Source organism: Lepidochelys olivacea (assembly GCF_965140295.1).
Source record: "Lepidochelys olivacea isolate rLepOli2 genome assembly, chromosome: 2".
Taxonomy (NCBI): domain Eukaryota; kingdom Metazoa; phylum Chordata; order Testudines; family Cheloniidae; genus Lepidochelys; species Lepidochelys olivacea.
Window position 1 is genome coordinate 29,711,380 of NC_140412.1, and position 20,114 is coordinate 29,731,493.

General features: G+C 39.5%; 1 protein-coding gene across 2 annotated transcripts in view; it reads left to right on the forward strand.

Moving 5' to 3' along the window:
- CSMD3 (CUB and Sushi multiple domains 3) overlaps positions 1-20,114 on the forward strand; it is a 1,240,207-nt gene that overhangs the window by 373,313 nt on the left and 846,780 nt on the right. For both annotated transcript variants that reach the window (XM_084620231.1, XM_084620232.1), the window contains exon 5: positions 11,974-12,181. In XM_084620231.1, the coding sequence (XP_084476357.1) occupies positions 11,974-12,181 (208 nt within the window). The remainder of the gene's footprint in view (positions 1-11,973; positions 12,182-20,114) is intronic.

Genomic DNA, 20,114 nt, shown 5'->3' on the forward strand with positions numbered 1-20,114 from the left:
CCAAAATGGAATGAAGAGTCAAAATTTCCTGTGAAAAAATATTTCTGAACAATTTCATTTTGATAGTGTCCAAACATTTTTGTGGCTATATTGAAAGCCCATAGGCTCTTTTGGTTTTGATTAGAAGTGGTCAGAATGTAGGCAGGAGAGGGAAAGGTGGGTTTGGGGCATGTAGTTCTTAAGACAATTTTCATTTAATAACCCATTTTTCTGTTGCGAAAAATTTTGACTAGCCATAGTTTTAATGTAATTCAGTACTTTTAAGTGAAATTCACCAAAACTCTGAGGACTAAAGCCAGCCTCCCTCCCACTCTCCCTCGCTAAAACACCTTGAGACCCTCTCTTTGCATCATTCAAAAGAATTTTCTGACAACATATATAGGCTGTTGTGCTCTTTTATATTTTGGGTGTCTTCTGATATTGCACTGATGACATTCTACTTCTGTCTCCTCCTGATTCTTTGGGTATGGCCAGTCCTTATTTCTCAGGAAGAGCCCAGCTGGCTCACTGTTCCCACCTGGAGTCTGAGAGTGTAGGATTGGTATTGTTTGTAGGCCATCTACCATCGCTATTCCTGGAAAAAATATTTCAGAAAAATTGAGTTGTCTCCCCACAATGCAACATCATGACTGAGACATTTATTTCCAGCCTCTCTAATGCATTTACCTTATTATTTGCTGTGATGAACTCCAGAATGCTTTGATGATAAAATAATTATTCCATAATAGGAGACATTTATGAGCAGAATTCTGGTTTATTAGGCACAGTGTGAGCAACAGAAGAGATAGAGGATCATTTCCAGGTCTTGCTGCTACTGAATGGGGGCTAAAGGGGTAGCCAGTTCCCAAGAAAAACTTTCAGAGGATGGATAGGGAAGTGGGCCATGCACCCAGGTCGTCTGAAACACAGGTTCAAATAGTCTACCATTTAACTGTTTATGGAAGATCTTGGGGAAAACTAGAGTTTGCTGGCTGTTACCCTCACTCAGGTACCTGAGTTCACTCTTTGGCTTCAGTTGGAGCTTTTTTTTAAATATAAAGCTAAACTCCAAGTGAATAGTAAATGAAGTGCAAGTCAACTGAACCCACAGATACATTGCCATTCCATGCAAATAGGCTTCAAACGATCAAACTGCAATCACTATTACAAATTGTTACAGTACATTTTAATCTACTCTATTTCCTGAGTACTTTTATATATAATTTGTGTTGCAATTAGATCATAAGAACGGAGGCCATTTTTATATATAACAAACCTACATCTCTCATAATGTATGGCGGTTTCAGGTTCAACCAGTTCAGTTTCTTTGCTGCCAGAATATTAACTACGGTTAACAATGATGATCCAACCAATTACGAAAAAAAAATCATTCTGAATTACATTTCCTGGAAAAAGTATACAGTAGGCATAAAATCATGAAATGGGGGTGCGCATATGAACATGTGTAGTGGGTAAACACTGACCAAGTTTGGCAGAATTGTAAATCTCTGAAAGCTGCCCAGAGGCAAACCTGCAAATGAAGACCTGTGAAAAATCCAAAAAGCAGACTAGTGTGTAACTGTCACTGCCCTGGTTGTGTACAAAGACCAGCTGAAATCTGAAGGTACAGAGATTTTTTTTTTGCCCGAGGGGACGGGGGAAAGTAATTGGGCCCTAAATGCTTTTCCAAATGCATTGCTCCAGTCAAGCTAATTCTGAGTTTCACAAGAACAAAGTGAGAAGCACATTTCCATTTTTAAAGTATTTTCTGTCATTTAAAAAAAGAGGGCAGCTATTTTTTTTTTAAAAAGCATACCTCGGTGGAGACCCTCTAGGCTTATCTCTATCCAAGAGTGGTTTTTAGAGCTAAATTACAGAATTCTGAAAAAAAAAAAACATATTTACAATAGAAGTGCTGGGATAACCTTAGCTAGATCTATGTGCATGGTGACTCTGTAACAGACAGACAATGATGTTTACTTTCAAATGTCAAATCTGACAAAGTTCCTCCTCTGCCTTGGTGGATCCTACGCTTATTGGTGAATTTGCTCGCCTCAGAGATTCACGGCAGCTCTCAGTTTGGCCACTTTTGTCAGTGGCTCAAACCTGCCGTTCACTCAGCTAACCTCATCACTGGCCAGCATGGGGAAAAGGAGGAGAACAATCCTCTCAGTCTCTGTGGCCCACCTAGTGGGTTGGGGGACAGGGCAGAGACCTTCTCCTCTGGTGGGACCCACAGTCCAGGTCAACTCCTCTTATATCAAATGGGGAGATGGGGGAGAACCCAGGCCCACACTCTACTAAGGTGACAGATGAAACAGAAAAAATATCGGGACACATGGGGGAAGCAAAAAAAAAAAGCGGCCGGAGAAGCCAAAGTTACAATATTGGGACAAACAGCGTCCCGACCATGCATCGGTTGGGACACGGGACAAAGAACTGAAAATCAGGACAGTCCCGATTTCATCAGGATGTCTGGTCACCCTAGTCTACTCTGGGTTCCAGCCCCAGGCCCTGTGGATTGCAGCTGTCTACGGTGTCTCCTATAACAGCTGTGTGACACCTACAACTCCCTGGGCTCCTTCCCCAAGGCCTCCCTCCAGCACCTTCTTTATCCTCACAGCAGGAACTTCCTCCTGAAGCCTGATCACAGTTGTATTCCTCAGTCCTCCAGCAGCACACCTTCTCACTCCCTGCTCCTTGCATGCCATCCACTAACTGATGGGAGGTCCTTTTTAAACCAGGTGTCCTGATTAGTCTGCCTGCCATAATTGATTCTAGTATGTTCTTAATTGGCTCCAGGTGTCTTAATTAGCTTGCGTATCTTAACTGGCTCTAGCAGGTTCCTAATTGCTCTAGCGCAGTCCCTGCTCTGGTCACTCAGGGAACAGAAAACTGTTTATCCAGCGGCCAGTATATCTGCCTTCGACTACTCTGCTGTACTGGCCCTGGCTAAAGTGGCCATCTATAAAACCAGGGTGAGGAGGTTGGCCGATGGAGTCTCCTGCGACTGCGGGGCCTATTTCCGATCCTCTGTCCGTTCACGCCTCCGAGCGGAGTTCCTCTGGGCAGCGTCCACCGACTCCCTTGACGCCTTTGAGGAGCGGTGGGCGCTGTCTGGGGTTCTCTGCTCGGTGTCCCCATCCGGTTCCCTTTGTTTGACCCTTTGACCGCACTCCCGTCCCTGTTTTTTCATTAGTTGTCCCCCGTAATTAGTTGGTTTTCCAGGCCCTGTGGATCTCCCCCTTAGGCTGTGGGGGGACCCTTTTGTAGTGGACGAGCTCTGCCTGCCCACGTCCTGGATCCCCAATAGGACTACTCTGCTGTACTGGCCCTGGCTAAAGTGGCCATCTATAAAACCAGGGTGAGGAGGTTGGCCGATGGAGTCTCCTGCGACTGCGGGGCCTATTTCCGATCCTCTGTCCGTTTACGCCTCCGAGCGGAGTTCCTCTGGGCAGCGTCCACCGACTCCCTTGACGCCTTTGAGGAGCGGTGGGCGCTGTCCGGGGTTCTCTGCTCGGTGTCCCTGTCTGGTTCCCTTCGTTTGACCCTTTGACCGCACTACCGTCCCTGTTTTTCATTAGTTGTCCCCCGTAATTAGTTGGTTCTCCAGGCCCTGTGGATCTCCCCCTTCGGCTGGGGGGGGATCCTTTTGTAGTGGGCGAGCTCTCCCCGCCCACGTCCTGGATTCCCAATAGGACTACTCTGCTGTACCCAACTGGTCTGGGTCTATCACACAAGGAAGTTACTGCTTGGAGGTGATAATCTCCAACCAGCTTGGCTTAACAGTGAAATCCTTCTGATCTTAATCACAAAAAAGAAGCTTACAAGAAGTGGAAGATTGGACAAATGACCAGGGAGGAGTATAAAAATATTGCTCAGGCATGCAGGAGTGAAATCAGGAAGGCCAAATCACACTTGGAGTTGCAACTATCAAGAGATGTTAAGAGTAACAAGAAGGGTTTTTTCAGGTATGTTAGCAACAAAAAGAAAATCAAGGAAAGTATGGGCCCTGTACTGAATTAGGGAGGCAACCTAGTGACAGAGGATGTGGAAAAAGCTAATGTACTCAATGCTTTTTTCGCCTCTGTCTTCACGAACAAGGTCAGCCCTCAGACTACTGCACTGGGCAGCACAGCATGCGGGGGGGAGGTGACCAGCCCTCTATGGAGAAAGAAGTGGTTAGGGACTATTTAGAAAAGCTGGATGAGCACAAGTCCATGGGGCCGGATGCACTGCATCTGAGGGTGCTAAAGGAGTTGGCGGATGTGACTGCAGAGCCATTGGTCATTATCTTTGAAAACTCATGGCGATCGGGGTAGGTCCCAGATGACTGGAAAAAGGCTAATGTAGTGCCCATTTTTAAAAAAGGGAAGAAGGAGGATTTGGGGAACTACAGGCCAGTCCACTTCATCTCAGTCCCTGGAAAAATCATGAAGCAGGTCCTCAAGGAATCAATTTTGAAGCACTTCGAAGAGAGGAAAGTGATCAGGAACACTCTGCATGGATTCACCAAGGGCAAGTCATGTCTGACTAACCTAATTGCCTTCTATAACTGGTTCTGTGGATGAGGGGAAAGCAGTGTATGTGTTATTCCTTGACTTTAGCAAAGCTTTTGATACAGTCCCCCACATTATTCTTGTTAGCAGGTTAAAGAAGTATGGGCTGGATGAATGGACTATAAGGTGGATAGAAAGCTGGCTAGAGCATCGGGCTCAATAGGCAGTGATCAATGGCTCCACGTCTATTTGGCAGCTGGTATCAAGCAGAGTGACCCAAGGGTTGTTCCTGGGGCCAGTTTTGTTCAATATCTTCATTATTGATCTGGAGGATGGCGTGGACTGCACCCTCAGCAAGTTTGCAGATGACACTAAACTGCGAGGAGTGGTAGATACGCTGGAGGATACAGATGAACCTCGACAAATTAGAGGATTGGGCCAAAATAATGATGAGGTTCAACAAGGACAAATGCAGAGTCCTGCACTTAGGAAGGAAGAACCCATGCACTGCTACAGACTAGGAACCGAGTAGCTAGGCAGCAGTTCTGCAGAAAAGGACCTACGGGTTTCAGTGGACAAGAAGCTGGATATGAGTCAACAGTGTGCCCTTGTTGCCAAGAAAGCTAACGGCATTTTGGGCTGTATAAATAGGAGCATTGCCAGCAGATCGATGGACATGATCATTCTCCTCTATTCAACATTGGTGAGGCCTTATCTGGAGTACTGTGTCCAGTTTTGGGCCCCACACTACAAGAAGGATGTGGATAAATTGGAAAGAGTCCAGCAGAGGGCAACAAATATGATTAGGGGTCTGGAACACATGACTTATGAGGAGAGGCTGAGGGAACTGGGATTGTTTAGTCTGTGGAAGAGAAGAATGAGGGGGATTTGACAGCTGCTTTTAACCACCTGAAAGGGGTTCCAAAGAGGATGGATCTAGACTGTTCTCAGTGGTAGCTGATGACAGAACAAGGAGTAATGGTCTCAAGTTGCAGTGGGGAGGTTTAGGTTGGATATTAGGAAAAACTTTTTCACTAGGAGGGTGGTGAAACACTGGAATGCGTTACCAAGGGAGGTGGTGGAATCTCCTTCCTTAGAAGTTTTTTAAGGTCAGGCTTGACAAAGCCCTGGCTGGGATGATTTAGTTGGGGATTGGTCCTGCTTTGAGCAGGGGGTTGGATTAGATGACCTCCTGAGGTCCCTTCCAACCCTGATATTCTATGATTCTATGATCTCATTTTCTTTACCCTTGACTTCAAATTTGAAATGTGATTGCTGGTTGCAAATTTTATTTAGATAACACGGATAGAATTTTATAGCAAAACACTTTTATTATCAGAATCTGGATTACAGCTAAAGGGTAATTGTCTTGGAAAAATATCAAAAAGTGTAATCTACATAATTATATCCCATCTCCATTCTATTTCATTTAATCAAATAATCATGAACTATATCCTAAAAGGAAAACAAAATAGCTTTCATTTAAAAACATCTGAAAAGACTTAAAACTGTGCTTCATATTACACAAATGTATTTTATATGCATAAGTGGTTAGTTTATATATTAATTTATGCTAAATATAAGGCTGCAGGGAAAAGAGTATCACATTGTTCAGGGACATGTTTGATTTTGATTTGTTTAATTGTTTTATTCTATTCTGTTTTGTTGTCCAACAGACATTTTTGGCACTTAAAGTGCAGATTGACAGCACCTCTCACAGAAATAAAAATAGTTTCTTTTGGAGGGAGAGAGGTAGAGAGGTGTGTGCACTGTATGTATATGTTGGGATTTCTAAAGTTTCTTTTAAAAATATCTAGATACTGTAGTTTTACTTATTTTTTTGAATATTGTAATTTCCATTGTACTGTGCAACATAATTCATTGGCTGCAGCCTAGGAGCACACAGTATGCCTCAGGGGGTTGGTGGTGCACAGGTGGCCAATTATGGGCTAGCTGTTTCCCAGTCTCATCCCTCATTATAAATTAGAGAAGCCTGACCTTTGAGTTGTACCAGTTGACAATGGCTTTGAAAGCTCAGTGCAACAGCCAGGGATGGGTTGGTGTGTGTGGAAGCCCCAGCCTGGCGTCCTATGCTAACAGCGGAGAGGTGTCACCTAGGGAGCCATTATGCCAATTCTCTGTTATTTCCCCTTACATTAGGATGATCCTCCTATGTCATCTACAGAGATGCTTTATACAGCATAAAGTAGCTGCAGTGCACTGCAGAGTCTGCCCTTGTGTGTATCAAACTAGAAATAGAGCTCATTGGAAATACCCTGAGTGTGTGTGCATGAGCATCTGTCTATGCAGTATTTCCTACCTTATTAATATGTACCTTCCTTTGTAAAGTCCTTAGTGATCTTCAGATGAGAAGTACTTTATAAGACCTGTTTAGGTAGTATTGGCGTGATTATCAATGACACCTACTTGTTAAAGCAAAGAACTAAACTGAATAGTAAAGAAAAAAGGGAAACTAGAGCAGAAAAATACATTTAGAAAAAAATAAAGTAAATAAAAGTGCAGTTCTGGGCTGTGTCAGATATGGCAATCTCCTGTAATATCTTCAGGAGATACTGTTGAATTAAGTTTAAGTATCTTTGGAGTCTACTGTATTAAATTCAAAGGTTATGTATTATTGTGGGCCAGGATGTCCAAAGGACTATATTGAACAACATGGCAGGCAAGAATAGCTTTTGAGACAACATGGGTGAAGTGGATTTCCTGGGAAATATCTAGGAGCAGGTGAATGCAAATTTCCCCTGTCCCACTGCCAGTTATGCAAAAACTCAGCCCTCTGAAGCTACCCCCTGAGAAGAGGGGCAGATCACTGTTCCTAGGGTGTCTCAAAATCAAAGGCCCAAACTATGTCAAGCAGTGACTCACAGATTGTTCTGAAGAACCCTTTGGTGGAGTTTGAAGAGCTGAGCAACTGTCATAGCCATTGGTCGAGCTGGTGGTGATTTCTGGTAAGCTTACTAGCTTCCAAATAGGTTCTTTTATGGTTTTCAATATGTTTTCTCCATAGAAATGTTTAATATGTTTTCACCTTAAGAATAAATGTACTTGCTTAGAAAGGGCTGTGTGGTGATTACACTGATTACTGTCTCTGAGGAGAAAGCAAAGGAAGGCATGCTTAGGCAGTCTGTCATGCTAGGGAACTTTCAGTGTAGCCAGGGAACTGTGCAGCATGGGAAAAACCCAGCCAGGAGAGAGAAAGATGCAAGTCTCCGTCCAAGAGAGGTGATGGCTGAGGAACTGGATGCCTAAAACTGGGTGCTCTTGCTGGATCATAGGGAATACCCTGAACTGTGAAATTAAAAAAAAATAATAAAGTAAACAAAAGTAGAAATTCTGGGCAGGGAGTGAAGTTTGTCACCAGTTAAGGGAATTGGAAAACATAGTTTAAGAGTTTCAGATAATAATTTTCACTAAACATGAGTTGACAATTTATTCCTGTGATTTAGCCAGAAAAAAACAGATATGGCAGCTGGTAGCCAAAATGGTAACCTAGCAATGCCCAGCAGAAAGAAAACATCTCTGCTAGTATTTTGATAATGTTAGTTCATTCAGATGCTGTGGTGATGAAGATGTAATGAACAGGTAGTTTCTCTGTATTACAAGCCTCATACATATTCAAATAAATCTTCATTTGAATTCTAAATACACTCAAAAAACCTGTTGAAGCCAAGTTCCACCTTATATGTCACTTAGAAAAGTTACCCTTTTTACATATGGTTAATATCACAAAAGTATATCTGCAAAAATGGCATCTTGGCATTCTGGACATTTTTCCATCTATGACTTTTGTATCACATTTCTCAAGTTTTTAAATCAAACAAGTCTGTGTTTTTGTTTCTTTTGTTTCTTCATGTAGAGTGGGATTTTTAAACGTGCTTTAATCCCACTTGCAGTCTTTTGGGGTTTTTTTGATTGAATGAATGGGCCCAGTGACTCAAAGGTGTACAACCCTGTACAAATAAACATGGTTCAGTGTTTTGAGTGGAGACTGTAGCCTCCTGCGTCCCAAAGCAACAATCACTATTAAAAATCACCTTTTACTAAAGATACAGAAAAGAAGGAATACAGTAAAAGCATTTTAAATGTAAAGTAGTAAGTAAGGCTTTCATTTTAAGAATACCTTGTTTCCTTTCCCTTCACATGTAGAGAGCTTTCACAAAGAACCCTCTCCCCATCCCGGTTTAAACAGCCTTTTAGATGGTATTGAATATGGTAATAACTGTCTTTTTGGGGCAAACAGTTGAGATGGACTGGAGCTGCTTTCTTTGTTAAAGTTAGATTCTGCTGCCTTTAAGACAAACACACACAAACTGGAACAAACAAGAGCAGCAAAGATAGAAAATGAAACTTCTGTCTCTGATGTTGACTCTCACTTGCAACCTCATTGCTGGAGAAACAAGCACAGTGCACAGTCCTACCAGCCTGACAGACTTGTACAAGCATCAGGCTGTTTCAGACATTCCTTCTAGCTGCCTTTCTGATCACAGGTTAATAGCAAAGTTCCAAAAGATACAGTCTTAGCAGGTTTGCAGAAGGCAAAGAGAAAGAGGTAAGAAAGAGAAGGAAAATGACACAGTAGAGAGGGAGGGAGAGCAGGATCCCAAAGCTCAGACACCAGGGGGTAATCCCTCATTATTTTGTCCACCAATTAGTCCTAATTTCAGACCCACTAATTTTGATGAATTAATTTCTGGTCCGGTCTCCTCTTGTTTGCCAATCATGATCTTAATACCCACCTTTTTGTTTGGACTAATTGAATATTAGTGTCTTAACTTCCATGACTTTTATAATCAATCATATATTTGTAACAGACTGAGTTGTATTTTTGTTACCTTAGCAACTTAGAGTACAGTTGTCCATTTTACAGAGGGGAAACTGAGGCACAATGTGTTAAATGACTTGGCCTAGGTTATACAGGAAATCTGTGGCAGAGCAGGGAATTAAAGCTCGGCCTCCCACAGTCCAGGCTAGTGTCCTTGCCAACTGATCATCTTTCCTCTCTCTTCCTTTCTGCCTCATGTACCATTGCTGGATTTGTCCCACACTGCCAGGATGTCAACTTATTTTACTTTTGTTGACTGTGGTTTAACTTCTATCTCAAGTTGCAGTGAGGGAGATTTAGGTTGGATATTAGGAAAAACTTTTTCACTAGGAGGGTGGTGAAACACTGCAATGCGTTACCTAGGGAGGTGGTGGAATCGCCTTCCTTAGAAGTTTTTAAGGTCAGGCTTGACAAAGCCCTGGCTGGGATGATTTAATTGGGGATTGGTCCTGCTTTGAGCAGGGGGTTGGACTAGATGACCTCCTGAGGTCCCTTCCAACCCTGATATTCTATGATTCTATGATTCTATTTTGTTTTATGACTGATAGCTAAGAAATTATGCTATCTGAATTTTATGGTTTCAAGGGAGAATTATGTGCAAAGATCAAGTTGTCCCCAGTCGCCCACATATTATGAACTGCTAAAAGAACATTATTTGTGTTGGCAAGTGAAGCACTCAACAATGAAGACATGCCTGAATTAAGACTGCTTTTGCCCCCCTTCTCCATATGCACTATGATAGTCTTTAATTACATGACCACATACTATTTTTCCCATAGTACCCCTCCCTCATTCGGTGCTCAGGTTGGAGTGCTCAGTTAATTAGCAGCTATTCAATGTTTTGTTTTATCCTCATTGTTCAAGGTCTGGCCTCAGGCCTTATTTACTGCATACTAATCAAACCCCGTTGTAGAGACACAATTGGTAAATTCCTTTTCTCTTACTTGTATTAATATTTTAATAATCATTTTAGCTTCCGTTAAACCAAAACATTTATGACTTTTACTAATTTCTGCTTCACTACACAATCCCATGGGACAAAGTTTCCCCAACCACACCTGCTGTTGGATTCCTGCAGTGAAGAAGGGCCTTATTCTGTGAAGCAATGAGCATCTTCTATTTCCATTGACTTGAACGGGTATTGAGAGTTCTGGGCACCTTGCCAGATTGACTCCTAAATTATATTTTACCATTAAAACTTCTTCTTGATCATAGAAACAGTTTAGCAGAACTTTTAAAGAACAAAATTAAGCTTTTAAAACTTCTAAAACTGCCATAATTGATGGGATCATGGCAGCCATTTGGGATTTTCTCCCTGACAGGAGTGAGTCTGAGCAGGTGTTTTAAAAGTCTTAAAAGCTTTTGCACTAATGATGTTATACTCTTTCAAAAATAAATGTGTCTTCACCTTGGCAGTCATCTGTCAGCAGTACTGACTATTATTCAGGCACCAACTCAGCTTTCGTTACTGTAATTGGCCATAGTCAGGGATTCCTTTGCTAGTATGTCTCACACATTTAGATTATAAAGTTTGAATTACTGTGATAAAACGTGACATTTCTCCATCAAAAGGTATTTCCATTTTTGAAAGTGGTAGCATTACAGTCTCAACGTATTTTATTAGCTCACAAAAATACTTTTGACAACAGTATAGATAAGGCATGCTTCAAACCATACTGTACCAATTGCTGTGAACCCTCACATGAAGAGCACTTCCTCACAGGAGCAGTCCAATTGACTTCAATGGGAGTGTTCGCATAAGTAAATCTTCACCAATGTGATCATGTTGCATAATCCAGTAGATGGTCATGAGTAAATTATAGAATAGAATATATATCCAGGAAAGAAGCATATATGTAGAGATATTTGAAATCTGTGATCTATCGAAAAATTGCTCTCCATTAAAATGGCTCTGCTGTAAAGATCATGAACACAAAGGTTTCAGGGTGATGACATTCAAGGCACTATGTAGGAGCAGCATTGTTCTGAAAAGTGATATGCAGTAACTAGTTTTTCAGTGAAAAGGCAATGGAAGAAAGAGTTTATGCTTCCATATATAAGATACTAACTATTAGCTACCAAAATGAAATGATTATGATCCAATTAGCAAGGGGTGGCTAGGGTACTCATGCCCCTGTAAACAAAAACTTATTTTTCAACATAACTTCCTTCATCGATAAATGCTGCATTATATATGTACCAAACTCTAAATGCTAAGTAGATATGTAAGGTGCTTGATCCAAAAGCAGTTTTGATTGAAGCAGAAGAGAGAACCACAATATTAATTTGATGTTTTTCATATCATTCTTCATAACAATGAATGAGAACAGTTTTCATCAAAGTCACACAAAAGAGGATTCTAAAAGTTTTTGGTAAAATAATATTCATATATTACTAATTTAATTTTCAAAACAAACTAAACAACACAGTGACTATTTGCATAGCAGTTAACAAAACCTTTACATTGCATTTTTATGATATATTGTAAGTACGATGTATAATAAACCCATAAAACAATACAAACTTTTTCTAGGAGCAAATTCAGGTTTATTTTAAATGTGGCAGTTTCTTAGCATTGGTTTTTGAGGAGTGATTTAATAACACTTCATAATTTTTTTTCTTACTGAAAATGTTGTGATTTTGTTTTTTAAACAGCTGAAGATGCATGTGGAGGAACAATGAGAGGATCCAATGGCATGATCTCCAGTCCCAATTTTCCTAATGAATATCATAATAATGCAGATTGTACGTGGACCATTGTGGCAGAGCCTGGTGATACAATTTCACTCATATTTACTGATTTTCAAATGGAAGAAAAATATGATTACTTGGAAATAGAAGGTTCTGAACCACCAACAATATGGTGAGTAAACTGATGCTATTTTGAACCCTGTAAAGGTGGGAGAGAATATGTAGGGATGGTCCCGCAACCGTTACTTGTGTCAACACTATAGCCTCGCTAAAGTAAAGGGGGTTATTACTTAGACATGTAAATTGATTCACTGATTAGAAATGTAAACCAACTTCTAAAGACAGAACATCAACATTAAAAACTGTGGTAGACTCATCCACCTGATTATGTTGTTGGGTAAATTTAATCTTTGTTGCATGCAAATTAAAGTACAGTGCCATTGATTATCTCACAGGGTGTCTCCATGCAGTAAATCAGGATACACTGTCTCACTACATAATGTAGTGATGCATTCTCAATGTGACTGACTGGTGTGGGGCCACTGCAGCACAGAGCAACTTCTTACCCCCTTCCTAGTTGATATGGATTTTATACACCCCATCACACAAGCATGTTTTTTGTTGATGTAGAAGTTCTGAGAAGTTTCCTCTATTACTGCCCCTGTAGTTCCTCTATACACCTGCCTCAGTAGTTGTTGGCCTCAGTGGAGTTTCACTGGTATAAAACTAATGTAAAGAACAGATGAATCAAGTCACCTTTTTATGTAGCTGACTCATTTTGCTGGAAAATAACTGGGAAACGATACATGGTTAATTCGCCACCGTTTATAGTAACATGGTATAGCTGTTCAAGGCAGCAGTATATACTGTAAGAGTATTGGAGTATGACAAAAAAGTTTCCTTTATCATAGTGGTTTAAACTCATCCAAAGAGGATATTGACAAAACCTTCCACAACACTTAGGCCCACAATAGAGTCTCAAGTGGGGCTCACAAGGCCTTGTATGATCTTTCTGCACTTAGGTAAATTGCACACATTAGACCAGATTCTCTACCGCAGTAAAGTGGCATAGCTCTAAAGTGGTGCTATAGCAGTTTACTCTGCATAGGATGTGGTCCATTATGTCTAATCAAGATAGAAAAAATAAGACTAGACTTTTTAAAATAATGTAGTAAAAGAAAAAAAAAGGTCGTTAATTTAGGCATTTGTACTATTTGAAAAGAGCAGACCTTATGTGTACAAATGATGCTAGAAGTAATATCCCTACTTATTTCATAATATATAACAAGATGGGAGACAATACACTGTATTTCAGCTTTCATGAATGATATCTCATGATTCATGTCACTGCAGGTGAGTTAATTATCTGTATTGAAAAGTTACTGATTTGCTGTTGATTTTTTTCAAGCTTGTTATATTTTTTTAAACTGGTTCTCAGCTAAATTAATTCTTTTAAAACCAGAATTTATTATCATTATTACTGAAGTAACACAAGAAACATAAAATCAATGTTAATCAGCTGACTGCTAAATCTTCATTTGCTTATTCAAAAGTAAATTTTGTGTATTCAGTGTAAAGCTGCAAATAGTGATTTAGGTTTTCTCTAGAACCAAAAAGCTTTGACATACTTAAATGATATAATAGGGTTAATTTATATATGGAAATACTTATAATCTAATTACAAAATATAAAATAAAGCATTAACATGCTAATTTAATAATTGCTCATTTAGAGGAGCAGATTGTAAGAGCATTCTTTTCTAAACTTATCAGTCATGTTCCCTGAATTAGATTGATGTACTCAGTTATGCAAAAATACTTCTCCATTTGCTAGGGAAAAATGTATTTGAAAAACTTAATTAAGAGATTTGATAATTAGTTTTACTATGGTCATACTTTATACCCCTTTAGAAGAGTGTTCGAGGTTCCACTCTGCATAGCTACATTCATGATGCATACACCAAAATTCTCTATATCTAAGTCTAAAGATAGGAACCTTCTGTTGTATCTTACGCTATTAGACAAATGGTACATAACTACATGAAAGCTGATTAAAAAAAATTAAAAATAGTGTTTGATCCAGACAGTAATGTCTTTTGGCTTATTTCTCAGACTATTAATTTATTTATGTAAGGATGGCAAATAAACTCATTCTTATCCTCCTGTCCATCTAGGTAAATAACAAAATGTTTACTACTTTAACTTGTGAGATACAAGATAAAATACTGAGCTAAAATATGTAAGGTAACCACTTTTTAATACGGAAAAAAAAATGGTCAGGAACTCTACACAAAACACTGTAGCTTTCCATTTCCACCTCATCAGTCAAGACAGTTTTCATATTTAGAAAAGTAATTGTGCTAAGCCTTTCCTATATTGTAATTCTTGATATACTGTATATCCTTTTCATAAAGTATCTCAGAGAGCAGCTAGATCACTTTGTAATCTCTCTCAGCTTTCTTCTGTTTGCTGTCATTTTAAATAGGCTGCTGGCTTTGAAAGTTGATGACAGGAATTTGGCATATGTTGGTAGCACTCTGCAAGATGAGCTGATCAGTTAGCAACTGTGGACATTCTCATCCATATAAGTGCCTAATCCTTTTTTTGAGCCCTACTAAACTCTTGACCTAAATGATAGCTTGCAGCAATGAATTCCCTCAGACTATCTACATACTGAGTATCCATTTTGAATTTGTTGCCTCTCAAATTCATTGCTTGCCTTCCTGTATTTGGATTATGAAAGAGAGTAAATAGCAGCACCTGACTAAACTTCTTTGATAACATTCATTAAATTACCACCTTTTATTATATCTTCCAAAATTAATTTCCTCCCTTAATTAATCTGATCAATATGTTCTCAGATAGAAATCTTCCTATGCACTAATCACTATAGATCTAGAAATCTAACTCTGTACATCCAGGGGATAATGCACACCCGCTGGATGTCATAAAGTATATATCTATTCAGTTTCTTGTCACTACCATGATGCTCTTACCTTTGCCAGTAGTAATTATGCTTTCATCTCTAAATTATGAACATAACCCTATTTATTCTAGTCCTCGCAGTGTTTATTTTCTTTGTACTCCTCTGCGGTAGTTAAAATACCAAAATAAACTTAAGCCTTATTCAAGAGGGTTGTTTTTTTTTCAGTTTTGTTACAAAGCTAAGTTATTGACACAGAATATAAATATTAACAGCACTGATTCTGGAAAATCTTCTTTTATTTGAAATGACATTATTTATCTTTAGTTCACTTCCTGCTTTTACAGTCTGTAACAAAATAGTCATATTTTTAGTGTTTTAGAACCAGAAAATTATTACAATAAATATTTTGTTTGTGATTTAGTACTGCATTCTTTGATTAAAATAAGACCAGTGACTCATTGTGGGTCAGACCCATTCTTACCACAAAATAAATACATATGGTGAAAAAAAAAATCGGTTCTATTGTATTTAAATGTCTAAGGGCCAGATCTTCAGCTGGTGAAAATCCATTGATGCTACACTGACTTACACCAGATAAGGATCTGGCCCTAAAACGTATCATACTAATACAGTGGCTAAAATTCAGTACGAAAAGAAAAAAAGGAAGGCATTACAGAATTTTATCCTTAACATTAGCAACATAGGCATATTAAAATATTTATTATGATTGAGGTCCTAACTGAAAGAAGTCTGACTCTTTTAATTCTTTTCCCCCCCTTGGACAGGAGTGTACTTATAACTAAGCCATCAAACATATTGCATCCAAATGTGACCCACTGGCAGCATGTTCATAAAGAACTGATACAGACTCTGGATTCTCTGTTATCAAAGAACAATTTGGACAATTGTGCACTTACTCTTAAACCGAAGTAATAATTCAAATTGCATGTGTTTTTACAATGATTTAATCTCAAAATAATTCTGGGATGTCATTACATTTACTCTTCTAAAATTGGTGTTAGAAGTCAATATAAAAGGAACGTAGCCTATTCTGGTGTGCAAATCTTATTGGAGCATCTAGGCCAGTAGGCATTGGTATGTCTGGTAGTGGCCAAATTCTTCTCCAATTTTTAGGAAGGCAAAAACTCCCTATAATGGAATTTAGCCAGTGGCGGATGTGGGTGGGGTATACTTCCCTGATACTACAGGCAATCCGCTCAGGTCCTGAAATGTGATCTTGAGGATCTTTCATTAACTGAGCTTGCATAGCTTAGAGTTCATATTAACGTTCAGAAAACTATTCAGAACTTTTAAAAAGTAGCCACAATAATTGAATTAACTTCCTAGAGCACTGAATTCTACCCATCAATTATTGTTGCATACATGTTCATTAGTTCTAAACAGATGAAACTGCTCAAGATAGTTAAGACCAAAGAAGACTGTGAAAGAACTTCAAAAAGATGTCGCAAAACTAAGTGATTGTGCAACAAAATGGCAAATTTGAAATGTAATGTGAATAAATGTAATGTAATGCACAATGGAAAAAATAACCCCAACTATACATACAATATGATAGGGGCTAATTTAGCTACAACTAATCAGGAAAAAGATCTTGGAGTCATCATGGATAGTGCTCTGAAGATGTCCATGCAGTGTGCAGCAGCAGTCAAAAAAGCAAACAGGATGTTAGCAATCATTAAAAAAGGGACAGAGAATATCTTATTGTCTTTATATAAATCCATGGTATGCCCACATCTTGACTACTATGTACAGATGTAGTCTCCTCATCTCAAAAAAGACATACTGGTATTAGAAAAGGTTCAGAAAAGGGCAACTAAAATTATTAGGGGTTTGGAACGGGTCCCATATGAGGAGAGATTAAAGAGGCTAGGACTTTTCAGCTTGGAAAAGAGGAGACTAAGGGGGGATATGATAGAGGTTATGTCATGAATGGTGTGGAGAAAGTGAATAAGGAAAAGTTATTTACTTGTTCCCATAATATAAGAACTAGGGGCCACCAAATGAAATTAATGGGCATCAGGTTTAAAACAAATAAAAGGAAGTTCTTCTTTACACAACGCACAGTCAACCTGTGGAACTCCTTGCCTGAGGAGGTTGTGAAGACTAGGACTATAACAGGGTTTAAAAGAGAACTGGATAAATTCATGGAGGTTAAGACCATTAATGGCTATTAGCCAGGATGGGCAAGGAATGGTGTCCCTAGCCTCTGTTTGTCAGAGGGTGGAGATGGATGGCAGAAGAGAGATAACTTGATCATTACCTGTTAGGTTTGCTCCCTCTGGGGCACCTGGCGTTGGCCACTGTCGGTAGACAGGATACTGGGCTGGATGAACCTTTGGTCTGACCCAATATGTCCATTCTTCTGTTCTTATGACCTTTGTGGGGGGTTGGAAAATCTGTTTTAAGGAGGATCTTGAGATTTCAACATTTTGTCTTCACTCTGATTAAGGAATGAAACCCTTTAAAGAAAATTGGAGGAGAAAAAAATTCGGTCAATTGAAATATTTCATTTCAACAAAATCAAAGTGTACTTACTCAATTTCCCCTTTTCAGTTTTGTTACCTATTAATATTTCGGTAATCCAAAATCAAAAACTGAAAACAAAAAGTCATTTCAAAATGAAAAATCGAAACATGTCATCCTGAAAATGTGTAAACAGGATTTCAAAATTGTTGGGGGCGGTGGAGGCTTCTCATTTTTTCTGTGAAATGAAAGACTAGTGAAATCCACACCATTTCGAACATCCATGCATTATTTAATACTTTCGATTTAAGAATTTTTCAAAGCAGGTTTTCATAAGAAAGAAGTTTGCAGTTTATAGTGAAACATGGACGCTGAATTTTTAAATATATTTTTCTGCCTAAGGTTTTTTATAATTCCTGTGACCATAGTAACTAAACTTTAGATTCAAATATTCTATTACTGAATTATCATAATAAATATTGTTCTTTGTATGAGAAAATATATCTAGCCACTGCTTTCAATAAAAATCATCAGACTGGATTATATATCTGTTATGCATAAGTTAAACTTTGAAAAACTTCTGAATAACCATCAGCAACCTGAGAAAATGTAATTTTGAAAAGAATTTGTTAAGTAAAGGAAAACAACTGATCTAGTTAAAATATAGTCAGATAGAAACTATTCCTCTTCAAACCATTTGCACTCCAAAAGGAGCAACTAAATTGTATTAAAAATTCAAATGCTCTTATTCATGTGGGCAATAATACAGTTTAAATTTTAAAATTCAGTCAAAGATGCATTATATCTTAGTCTCATTATAATTAGTCCCAACCTCTGAAGGTATTTACATTATTCTTGCTTGTACAGTAAGCAAATATATAGGGCCCTACCAAATTCACGGCCACGCAAAACACATCACGGATCGTGAAATCTGGTCTTTTGTGTGCTTTTACCCGAAACCATACAGATTTCATGGGGGAGACCAGCATTTCTCAACTCCCTGCTCAAAAGGGAGTTGCAGGGGGGTCCGCAGCAGCTGCGTAGTCAGGTGGAGGAAACACGGGGAGCGATCCAAAAAGAAGGTGCCACCCGCTGAGGCGCTTTTACTCCTCCAGCGGCACTCCGGCGGCAGGCCCTCACTCGCTCTGGGTGTCTTTGGCGGCACTGAAGGTCCTGCCGCCGGAGACCCGGAGCGCCGGCGGGTGAGTAAAAGCGCCGCAGCGGGTGGTGCCTTTTTTTGGATCACTCCCGCTGTTCCCTCAATAGGGGAAAATTTAAAAGGTGCCAAGACATTGGCGCCACCTGTGCTCAGTGGGGGAGTGGCCTCTGCCCCGCTCCCCCCCAGCTACTCCACTGGTCCTAAGGTTATTTTAGGGGCTTGCAGTATTGTCACCCTTACTTCTGCTCTGCCTTCAGAGCTTGGCGGTCGGAGAGTGGCGGCTGCTGACTGAGGCACCAGCTCTGCAGGCTGCAGCGCAGAAGTAAGGGTGACAATACCATACCATGCCACTGTTCACATCTATGATGCTGCTGGCAGTGGCTCAGCTTCAAACCTCGTTTTGAAGCATGTAGATGGGCAATAGGGCTTTCAAAGTACAAATTACAATCGACAAAAACCTAGAACTGTTTGACAAACTGAGAAAATGAAGAAGACATAAGTCAAGAAGTAGAGCTGGAAACTGGAGAGCTTAACATATTTTCACAGCTTGCTTCACTGAAAACTAAAAAGTAACACACAATTGCTTTTTTAACAAGGAATTCTGAGATATTCTGGGGAATTAGTGTCAATTTGACACTAGTTCTTTCAGAACATTTTACAATCTACTTTTAAGGGTCAGGTAAAGGAATTATCAAGAAAATAATGATTATGGAGTAAATCAGGTTTAAAAGGAGATTAAATACCCAACTAAGAGCCATCAATAGCTTACAACCTATGATGGCTGGAGTTATATTTTAAAACGTTAAGGTAAGATTGACATTGCTTGATGAAGAAAAAATGATTACGTCTTTAAGAAATGGCACAGAAGTACTTACGCAATGCTGATAGATGTTATATTAAAAACCTAAGATACATAAATATGGCTAGGGCTGTAAAATAATATGTTGTGGCAAAACCCTGCTGGAGAGTGCTAAGTAACTGGCAGAAGAATCTAACTGAATTCTAGCTGTGAATTTCAACTGATAAGCCACAAATAGCCAGCTAGACAATGTCCACTGCTGCAGGATGTCATAAGGCATTTGAAATTAAAAGGACATGTGTGATGCAAGTCTAAGCATATGACCAGTGAAGAGGCTGTATGAATTTAAGGTGGGGGATCAGTCTTGGAAGGTACCTAGGTGTGACAAAGACTCAATGGTGATGAAGATGAGACCAGAATAAAGGAGGAAATTCTGGAGATTAGAAAATGGACTGTGAATGCTGCTTTCACAGATCACTTGGAGAAGGTGAGACAGTTTTTGATTGAGAGGGGGAACTAGTTGAAGTGGTATGGGCTCAGATTCTGAAAGGTACTAAAACATGTACCTAACAAGCAGCACTTTCTTATATTGTAACCTTATGCTGTCTCTTAGGTCTTGTCTACACTGGCAAGTTTCTGCGCAGTAAAGCAGCTTTCTGGGGTGTAACGCCCAAGGGGTACACACTGCCAAGCCACTTAGTGTGCAGAAACTGCGCAATTCCAGTGCTGTAAAAAAAA